Source organism: Opisthorchis viverrini (assembly GCF_000715545.1).
Source record: "Opisthorchis viverrini unplaced genomic scaffold opera_v5_71, whole genome shotgun sequence".
Classification (NCBI taxonomy): Eukaryota; Metazoa; Platyhelminthes; class Trematoda; order Opisthorchiida; family Opisthorchiidae; genus Opisthorchis; species Opisthorchis viverrini.
This window is the reverse complement of record NW_008751727.1, coordinates 1,594,692-1,606,051: the sequence shown is the minus strand read 5'-3', so window position 1 is coordinate 1,606,051 and position 11,360 is coordinate 1,594,692. Positions and strand designations below refer to the sequence as shown.

Below are 11,360 nucleotides of genomic sequence, written 5' to 3'. Positions count from 1 at the left end.
GGGGCGAGATGGCCGAAGTGGTTAGAGCGCGGATTACTAACCTGAAGGTCCGCGGTTCGAATCCGACCTCCGCCACTCGACTTCCCCTGTCTAGGCTTGGGCAACCTGGCAGTATCCCAGCCCTCGTGCTCCCTTCGGGTGGCATGGCAGCTAGGCACCGGAAGGGTGCTACAGCTGAACGCTCGTCAGACCTCTAACCATTGACCAACCTGGTATGAGAGACTCTGTGAGTGTCGCGGGACACTCTCCAGTATAGCTCAATGGATTTCTGAGCTGCACAAACCGTCACACCACGGTAAGGTCGTCTCTTCGTGACGATTGAGGAAGTAGACAAATATGTTTGCCTGGGCAGCTGTCCTGGTGGTCTCGCGACAGATGATATTTCCATCCGGATTAGTAAGGCCAGAGCAGCCTTTGTGAAACTGCGTCACCTGTGGCGTAGACATGACATCAGCTTGTTCGTCACCGGTCGAGTTAACAAAGCTGCGGTGCGGTCCATATTACCGTACGAATCAGAAACCTGACCGCTGTGCGCCGAGAACGCCAAAAGAATTTCAGTGTTTGACCATCGATGTATTCGAAGCATTGGCCCAGTCTGGTGCGAACACCAGATCAACAATGCTGAAGTACGTCGAACTGTATTCGTAATAAATACCTCACCCTCGATAGATGAACTGATCACACTGCATAGGTTGCGCTTGCTTGGTCACGTGCTGCGTGTGCGCCTGAATGGAGACGCTGCAAGATATGGCTGCCGATCGATGTCAGTGGCTTTCTTGTTAGATTATCGAACACATGAATGCGTCTCAGTTTCGAACGGGCCAGATCTCCTAGCCATGCGACAAAATAGCCCGTATTGTAGCCTAAAACACAAGTCTCGTGAGATTCAGGGATATACTGATTTGATGCCATAAGTGTCTCAAATTAGCAGACGCGACCCGAGTCCGTACAGTGACCTCATCTAGCCCACTACAAGAACTAATACAACCTCTAAGGCACTTGAAATGCTCCACAACTTCAAGTGCCAAACCCTGGATTGCAAAATGCGTGTTCAATGACTGCATGTCCGGGAGCAATACCTGACACTTTGTGGGTGTAAAGTGCATACCACAGAACGGGATGACTGGTCAGTTCATCCAAAAACAACTAAGCCTTGTACTCCTCTTCAAAGACGAGAACGATATCGCCTGCATATTCTAGATCGACAAGGTTTTCATCAGAAGCTAATTTAACACCAGGATTTTGAAGGCTCTCCAGCATTTATCTCACCATTTCATTGATCACGAAATTAAATAGCAGTGGAGAAAGTGGGCACGCCTGATGTACACAGCTTTGTGCACGAAAGCTTTTCGAGAGCTCACCGTATACTCTCAAACATCCGGAAGTCTGAGAATACAAAGAACGTATTATGTACACAATCTTCCAGGAAATTCACTGATAGGCAAGCAAGAACATACCGGTCAGTAGAGTCGAATGCACCTGGGAAATCCAAGAATACCTAAATTGTAGGTCGTTTGTACGTACGGCGTTGCTCTAGTACCTGATGGAGTGTGAAGATTTCGTCGGCGCAACCCCTACCAGGCCAGAAGCCCGAGTCAAAGTTTCACGAGTCACTATAAGGCGATGAAGCACAAGTGACATCAGCAGCCTCGGGTTATGCTTATCTCTCTGTAGTCACCACACGACATTAAGAGCCCCTTTTTGGAAGATGCGCACTATCATCGACACTCCGCAGTTGACTGGGACAGTCTCCTTTTCCAAAATTCAAGCAAACAGACAAGACTAGCGCCGACTGAGGAGTTCACTCCCATCTATGAACAATGCAGGTGGGAGGTCATCCGGCCCAGGAGTTTAGTGGCGCTTGAAAGAACACATGAAGTCATAAACTGCCGAGGCTATGGGTGGTTTCACTTTCACAGGTCCAGGGTTCCACGTCAATTGTGGACTCCAGATGAGGGGCAGCTGATTACCACGATAAACGTTCGAAGTATTCGGCCAACTGGTTTGGGCGCTCTTCTTTGTTCAAGATTGTCATTCCCTTCTCATCCCTGCCGGTTTCGCTCACAAGAAACTTCCGGAGACCGGTCATGCGGATCAAATGAAATAATCTTCGGGTATTACCGGCTTTCTGGACCTCTTCCATTTCCTTGGCTTTCTGTGTCCACCATACTTCACAGCCGGCTCGCACACTTACTTTCACTTGACGTCCGATAACTCTTCGGACCGGGTTATGTTCGGGACCGGCTGGGGTATTTCTCTGAGATTTAAGCAGTGCCGCCGTTCGGTCTGATATCCAGTGCTTGGGTGCGCGTAGTTGGGTCATGCTACAGGCAAAATTCCCAGCACTATGCAAAGAGGTGGCAATCTTGTCCTAGTATGCGTTTAAATCTGATGGTGGAGAATTTGGAAGAGAATCTAGAAGACGATCCTGGGAAATTCGTCTAACATCCAGATCTGCCAGTCTCTGTTGCCAAGCGATCCTTCCGCACCTAACGCGGCCCCGAAAAAACGTAGGAAGAAGCGACCCCGGATTAGCGCATGATCAGATTACATAAATGTGTTCCAAAACGACCGGCAGTCAGTTATTGATCCGCGCCATCGGTAACTAGTGGAAATGTGATCCATCTAAGTTCGTGGCCGCACGCCGCAGGGGGAAACCATGTGGCCAGACGACTTCAGCTATTTCGGAGCTTAGCAATCCATTAAGGCAGCCTATGATCACTACACAGCTAAAGCAATGGTTCACCTTTGTTCGTACGCACCGATTCCAGTCCATGTCGACCACCTAATTGGGTCTGAGATAAGATAGGCCTGTTCAATTGTGAATTCAGATCTCCGGCAACCAAAGGTATCCGAACTTTGAGCCCGCCACAACAAGGCTATCGGGGAGTCATTAAACTTGTCCTTGGTGGTGTCAAGGATATTGTCAGCCGGGGCGTAACCAGACACGACAAACAGACATCAATCAACTTCTCGCTTGTAAGACTCCTTCGTAGATGTTGCGAGACGAACCGAACAGAGGCGACTGTCAACGAGTATCTAGTCCGGCGACTTTGGACGATACTAACTCCTACACACCCTATCGAAGCAAACTCTAGATCACCAGAGGTGCGCAGCGAGAAGTGAATGGAGAGTGGTGGGATGGTTAGCCCAGATACTGTTCTTGCATCTTGAATTCTTGTTTCTGATACACAGCACACAGCTAAACCAGGCAATTCCAGTGAGAGAACGACAGCAGCTTGTTGACCTGCTTGATCCAGAGTTCTGACATTGAAGGCGGCCAGATAAACTGGGCTTGAAGATTGATCTCAATATGCCTGGAGATGTTGGCGCCAAATTATATTGCTGCAAAACCGATGCAGGACTAACGGAGTTATCAATCCTAACTGTCGGAGGGACTATATTAACCAGGTGGGGATAGAAAGAAAAAAAGTATGTGGAAAAGGAAGAGTGGAGGCGTCAGCAGTAGCCTGCTTTCGCATACCCGTCCTGCTGTAGGTAGCAAGCAAGGCGACCCGACTGATGGCACGATGCGACGACCGATGTGGCATGAGTTTATCTGCATAGGTGCAATTCACGGTTGTACGTTTGCTGGGATACTTCCAGGGAGCCCAAAACTTGGACAAGAGGACGAGTAAGGTCTTCAACCAAAGACTTTGGCTCAAAAGCCCGACCACCAGGCAGCGGTTTGGCATCTTAACCTTTACAGAAGTTGCCACGCGTTTTCCAAACCCCAACCGGGAGGACCAAGAGAATGTGTTCCTCAGACTTCCAGCCATTGATCAACCTGGTATGAGACTGTGCGGGTGTCGAGCGGACTCCTCCAAGTATAGCCCGTTGGGTCACCATCAGACCATGTCGAGACTCTTTGTGGCGGAGCTTGGAGCTAACAGCATAGGGGAGATGACCAACAAGTATCTAATCAAGCAGGGATCCTTCCGCCCGGTGACTGAGCGCCATTTCAATATCTGCACATTCTGAAATGAAAATAATAATAATAAATCGTTCATCTTTAACACCCTTCCAGTGCCTAGCTACCATGCTACCCGAAGGAAGCACGAGGGCTGGAATACTGCCAGGTTGCCCAAGCCTAGACAGAAGTCAAGAGGCAGGGGACGAACCGCGGACCTTCCGATCGGTAAATTCGCGCTCCAACCACTGGAGCCAACTCGCCATCTGCACATTCTATCGCACCGGCCTCTGGATCGCCAATCATACGCAGCCGAAAACGAATGGAGAATGAGTAGGAAGTCAGCTCAAACGCTGTGCATGCATCATAAATTTTTGTTTCTGATAATCATGATCAAGCCTATCCTATGTGAAATCAAGAGATCATAAATCTTTGTTTCTGATAATCACGATCAAGCCTATCCTATGTGAAATCAAGAGTAGCTTACTGCTCTGCTTGTTTCGGAGTGCAAAATCTGAAGTTGGTCAGATAAGCCGGATGTTGATGCTCGGAGACCGAATTCAAAATGTCTGAGTCTGTCGGCGCCAGCTGACGAGCATCATCATCATTCTTAAAGAATGGACCTACGAGAAATGTGACTGATAATTATGTAGGTCTTTCAACCGTAACACCCTTTCGGGGCCCAAACTTGGACAGAAGTAGAGATGCTGAGTTTGAGTTCGAACCGCGGACACTCCAGTAAGTTGGTAAGAAGTGGACAAGACAGTATGTGCAAGAGAACGAAGGGAGGCGTCAGCAGTAGCACGTTGTTGCTTGCTTACTTAACCAAAGTGAACCCGTTAACACGACCGCTGGGGTGCATTCAGGCTTTTTGTGGGTTGGGATTCTTCCAGAGGGTCCAGACCTAGACAAGGGGACGTCTAGGGTGCTCGACCAGACCCTTTATCTTGAGGCTGAACAACAAGCCAGCAGAGGTTGGAGGGACTTTCAAGTGCATTTCATTTTCAAGGAACAAGTCGCCACACATGTCTCAACCCCCAACATGGAGGACCAGGAGACTAAGTTAGTCAGATATACAGCCAATGTCCAACCTGGTTTCAGTCGCGGTGGGTGTCGCATAGACACACCACAGCATAGTTTAATGGGTCATTGGAGCGCACAAACACAATGGCAGGGTTGTCTCTTCGTCACGAACGGCTTAGAAAGGGGTGGCCTGGGTGAGCCTCGAAAACGCTGGATCAGAGTAATGGACGAATAAGTCTATAAAGCAGACGGGGATTAAAACAAAGGTAAGGTACTGTATAGTACAAGGAACTCACTTCTAACTTCTCGAAGTATTCACGTAAATACCCAACTGGATTTGATGGTCGATAAAGACAGAGGTTGACGATCGAATCCCGGAGAAGTTCATGGATGTTATACCGCTTGATGTAGTCTTCGACGCCGTTAATGAATGAATCATCATCCATCACACACCAGAGATGTTTTAATGGTACCTGGGACGGCGCAGTGAAATCAAAGTTTGCCGAAGAGGTATGATCTCCAAACTAACAAAATTCCAATTTGCTTGCCGTTTGGACCATGAAGCGTCACAGTCACGGCAACGTCCAAAAGACTAGTCCGCCGCGGACCAAAGCTTGGAGCTGACGGCCTACAGAGAGCCCAACACGGATTGGTTCTTATTGGCCTCACCAATAGAAAATATGAATTCTCTGGCCAGGTGAGCATACTCCCAACAATGTTGTAGCAGTTGGTCCTTGAATATCGGCATCATAAAATTACAACTTGTGAGTTTTTCATTCGGTTTGGTGGTGTGCAGTGGGAACTGAGTCAGTGGGACCGGAATGGACGACGATGCTTTCACGGATACAGGGATCGATACATAGGATCGAGGCTATTGCCCATGTTTCCCGGGTCGGTTTTGATCTTTTCGTTCACCCAAGAGGCACACGTGAAAAAGGATGGTAGCACTACTCTTTATTTTCTCAGCGCGGGGCCGTAGGCTTGACAGCACGAGGATTCGCATGAATAAATGTCTAACAGTGCTTTAAAATGGGTTCTAGTAGGAGCGTGGACAACCGTCGGAGGAAGGTCATTCCACGCACCTACTACCCGAAATGAGAAAATTTTTGCCCACTGAATGTGTGTGCTCTGAGCTTGAAAATCTTCTTACCATGTCCTCGCCGTGTGTATGCCGGGTCAACGGTGAAAAACCTGTTGGCCAAGCTTTGTCCAAACAGAGCATAAGTAAGAATTAGGTTCTTTCGAAGCCGGGGGACGAGACGGGTTTCGTAGTCCACGGACTTGAGGCCGGCAACCATTGTTTTAGCGCCCTGCTGGACACCCTCATTGAGGGTGACGTCTTTCGTGCGTCCTGTGTAGACAACTTGATTGACGTATTCCAGGGGCGGTCTGACGTGGCCCCAATAGAGTATTTGGGAGTCCGTGCGGGTGATACGGGAGAAGGTGCGACGGATCATCCGTAGAATGGTGAATGCTTATCTGATTACTGGACAAATCTTCAACTTTCAGTATTCGAATTCCTTGACTTTCCCGGCACTTTGGTAATTATTTATCCATACGAGATTCACTGGTGATGGTGACCCATCTTGTTCATCTGGCGGCGCGAATTTCCCAGGCCACACAGCGCTCCGAAAAATCTAGGCGCTCAGAACTCGCACTCATACGAGATTCACTGGTGATGGTGACCCGTCTTGTTCATCTAGCGGCGCGAATTTCCCAGGCCACTTGGCGCCCCGAAAAATCTAGGCGCTCAGAACTCGCACAATGAAATTGAAGTGTCGAAAGCTACGACGTGTCCCCGTTGGACTGAAAGAGGCGGGCAACTGGGTTTAGAGTAAGAGTGCAATCTGTTGAGCCTAATCTTGGTATCCCGGGTTCGCAGCGATGCTAGGAATGCGTTCCACTAGACGTTTGCCGCAGAGATATGATGGCTTCAATGGACAATGAAACTCGGTGAGCTGCAAAAGTATGAAAGTAGCTTAAATGGTTTTTGGTTCGAGAACATATGCAAAAAATGCAACTTTTTGGCGTAAAGGGTTTTATTCCATTCACAGCTAAGAGTACTGTGTGATTAATGGGCCCCAGTATTCTACGCTTTCGCAACGATCATATGCCACTTGCAGTAGGAAGTTGAAATTCGAAGCGCTAGTGGTATGAAGTACGCAGTTTTCGTCACCTCTAATGGTCATGTTATCAGGACCTCTCCCATTTGAATCTGAACTGCTGTCAAGCTTCGAAGGCCACTAAAAACTCTATATTTTGAAACACGTAATGATTGAACGAAGAACAATGATTTTACTATATGTCAAACGCAGATGGACAGCGGCGGAATAACTATTGCCCGAAAAGAAATTCAATATTATGGTAAGGCTTCCATGCTAGGCGGCAGCTTCCCGATGTCCGAGGCGCAAGTAGCGCTTGAGTGCTCGGCAGTATCAGTTGCCTAAAGACTCAGGATTTCTTTGCTATGCGAAAATAAAAATAATTTAAAAAGCAAAAAATAAATATCATTTCAGCGGTACGCTACAATTTGGTTTAGCCCGATTACCATTTCCCAGAGCTTTTTCTTATAATCGTTAGGCGGCTTTCTGCCCAAGCATGGTTCGTTGGGCATGTTGCGCGTCCAAACGAGAAGTGTCCAACCAACGGTATTGAGCACTCCAGTAACAGAATTTTACATTATGTGGAGTAAGTTACAGCCGTTGTTAGCGTCATTGTGTTTGTCTTCTTAAGCGGACTTGCGGAGGAATCCTATTACATCGATATTGATACACTGGTTTGCGGAGCATCTGCCCTGGAACATCAAACAACCATCGAATATCTGCGATGCTGGCATTTTAAATTCCGGCCACTAGCACGTACTTCGGATAATTGTCCACCACTTTATGATGCTTCTGACTATAGCATTCATGAGGACTGTCCAGCTCTCTGTGTCTTTGTGAGCATCCTATCGTCCCGGGACAAGCGCAGTAATGTCGGGGTGTTCGGACGCGGTGGGTCACTCGCGGAGGTTGGGTTTGTTTTGGTGTGACGGTGTTTTAACCCTATAACTTGTAGCACCGGCATGGAGCGCAATTTTGAGGCGGGCTATCTAAAGCGCTTGCATCTTGAAAATTTCATATCCCCTGCGCAACACGGATTCTTTCTGCACCGTGTTTTCGCGGAAAACGTGCGCACATTCATGGTGAGTCTAACACGATTCAAGTACACAGCACTCGCACCGGACACAATGTTTCTCGACTTCCTTAAAGTAATCGATCAAGTTCCGTGCATTCCACTTACCTGCAAGCCCGAAACCGACGCAATTTAGCAGCAAATCTACGCTAAAATACGGGGTTGAGTTCCAAGTTGAAAGCTCGTAGTGAGAAGGGGCCCCATGCGGGCTTCTTCTGCAGCGACGTGTATAACAGGCGCCCCTCACTTTCTGACCTACGTCATGTGAATTCACCATGCGCAAACAAACACAACAATATAAAGAAAACTACTTACAAGTTTGCTGAGATCTCTTCGACAGCCCACGACCTGTTTCGCCAGCCTTGTTGCTCATCAAGTAGATGCAGCCCCCGAGTTTTTGTTAACTTTATGTCCCACTTGAACCTAAGTCCAGTTTTTGCGGACGACCTGAAACCTCGGGTTTCCAATTCCAAATCCAGCTTTGTGTTTGCGAGTCGCCGAGGAATCGTCCCGAACTGAGAACAGCACGGATCAAGGATATTCTTTGGTGTATCGAGGGCACACAGTGGTTCATTACCGCTATTCAAAAGGGGAAATAAAACAGCCGTCATTACAATGGGTACTCAGAATTTGAAAAGTGGTAAAAAGGTCTGGTAAAAAGCACAGTGATATGCGATAGACTGTGGCCCGAAATAGCAGACCGCCAAAAGTGGTCAAAATTCCCTACTACCGCAGTATGGTGACACTAATCCATTTCAAAAACGGTAATTACTACTCAGGTACCGATAAAAGGAATGCGGTAGATGTGAACGGGTGTAGGCACATGTGGATATGAGGGATGAGCGCTGTAAAAATTGTGCGCGATTGCGGACCCGTAGCCTCCAGGCATACGACATCAGAGAAAAAAGTGACATATGTGGCGGTGGTGGCGGTGTTGTGTGTTTGTACGATGAGATGACCTCAGATCGGCGCTGATGCGGCCTGAAGAAAAGCGTGGAGGCTTTGCTAAACGAGCTGCATTGAGTGAGTCTGCTGGCATTTTCTGCTCTGCTATCAGTGAGCTTTTCGATTTATAAAAAGGCTGACGGGGTCAATGATCTAACCTACGCAAGCTCAGACCGGCAGCACAGGCGTCCAACAAGATTTACTACCGTTTTATTTTTCCCTTTCAATTATAGCTGTAGGTGGATCATGTAGTTCACTATATAGTGGGACAACTTTCTGGAGAAAGCATACAGTTAAGGTGGGATTTGTCAACCGCGAAATATTCTACACCGTCGAGGGCAGTAAGTCCATGAGGGGCAAATGTAGTACGGGAAAACATGCTGAGTTCCCCAAAAAGACTCCGTATGCAAGAACGTACATGTTAGAGATGCCCACCCTCCCTATTCCCACTCAGTTTTGTGGCAGAATAGAGAATGAGACGAATATTGGAGTACCTTCATAAAGATGGTGTTGAAATGGCATGTGACGAGCACCTTGTCAAGTTGCAATATGCAGGTATCGTTCTCGTCTTCAAGGACGTGAGAAGACGCAAGTGTTTTTGGATAAACTGACCAAAGCGACTCCACCCTTTATTACGGACTTTGTGCTCACAAATTTTAAGGTGATGCTCGTGGATATGCAGTCACTGAACACGAAACTTACAATTCATGGAGGGGCACTGGAAGTTGCGCGGAGTTTTACGTAGCTTGAACGTAATATTATTTTCGGATGTAGTGGGTCAGGTGGGGTCAGTGCACGAATCTGCAGGGCTCGGGGCGCGTTTGCTAATTTGAGACAAAGCACAAAAGCGGTACAATTCCAAATCTCAAGGGTTGTTTGCGTCAAGCTAGAGTGTGGCTGTGAGACCATATGTTCATGCAGCGGTCTTCCGATGTTCAGAAATCGTTGTCTCAGAACCATAGCTCGTGTGGGTTGTTGTCGGCGTGTCCGTAACGAGGCAATCAGAAAGCGAAGTTTTGTTTGTCCAAAAGCTAACTCCACTGAAAAATGTGTGCAGAACCAGAAGGTGCATTCTTTGGGCTGAAAAGGCCAATCAGATATAACATATATGGATGGGTATTCAAAAGGGATTGAGAGAATGGATTATGGGGAGTTAGGGATAATCAGCCACTTAGAAGACGAAAACAGGAGTGGTATTTTGGCGGTGTGTGGTACCTGAATGTGGGTAAAATGATGTGTTCATTGGCAATGAGGCATAGGGAAGCCAACAGTCTCCTGCTTGATTATCATTATCTGAGAGAGTTGGCTCGCATAATGCGTCTGTATTAGTAACTCGTCTATTTGGATATCAGGTAAGTGAAGATGGGCAGCAATCTTTCGGCATAAATGATGAGTTAAATGATGACAAAACCCATGAGACAGACATGAATCAAGGCCTCAGAATAGCGTGAAATCACAAGCAACTTCCACGTATGTGCGACTGAGATGCAGAAAATTATTTATATGGAACCGGACGCTGAATTTCACAAACACAAGCACGCTAGCTGGTCCGGTTCCCATTGTCTATCTACCGAAATTTCTTTGGGCAAAACTTCTTTCTATGACTGTATTCCAAACTATGAAACAAGCTCACCTCTCATTTCCGTATTATCCTATCTCATGTGGGTTTCGAAAAGCCATCAATTCCTACCCTCATACTGAGGAAGCTGAGCGCCTTTTGGCGCCACAGCTTACACTGGACACTGGACACAGACCCTGAAGTTCATGCACCATCAGTTTCCGGCCGCCGTAAGCTGACGGCGATGGCTTTGGAACAAGTTTTGCGTGTACACTTCATTCCGGCGTGTTGTAATCCGTTGGCCATTGTTGGTGGATGGGTAAGCAACTAGCTGCATATTTATTCTGTGCTTATATTCATTCCTCTTTGACCACAGGTGCATTACGTTTGCAATTGTAGTCAGGGCTTAAGTGCTGGACTACCAAGCATAAATCCATCCACGTCCAATCTCATTTAGCTACCTAAATGTAGCGAACTACGGGAAATATTCTGCTGTTGGACACCCAAGACCACTCATAACCAGGAATGGTTTTTCAGTTTTAGTTCGTGTCAGCAGGCCCAGTCTTTTAACTCGTCGGAATTCATGCCCATTGTTCCCAACAGGTTGGGAAAGAAACCTATTATTACTATTTCATCGATTACTTCCCACCGTTTATAACGTTGTCCTGTTTTCGCGCAATCCACACTGCCCCCAGGCATGCCTCATGCTGACTGTAAACGTATGATCATGCCAGTTGTTGTGCCACCAAC

At 47.4% G+C, this 11,360-nt stretch overlaps 1 protein-coding gene across 1 annotated transcript in view; it reads right to left on the bottom strand.

Annotated features, from left to right (window-relative positions):
• Positions 1 to 5,558, bottom strand: part of T265_13499 (hypothetical protein) — a gene marked incomplete at both ends in the record, with an annotated part of 20,555 nt that extends 14,997 nt beyond the window's left edge. The window contains one exon of the mRNA XM_009169114.1: positions 5,230 to 5,558. Within this exon, the coding sequence (XP_009167378.1) occupies positions 5,230 to 5,379 (150 nt within the window). The remainder of the gene's footprint in view (positions 1 to 5,229) is intronic.
• Positions 5,559 to 11,360: the final 5,802 nt, after the last annotated feature.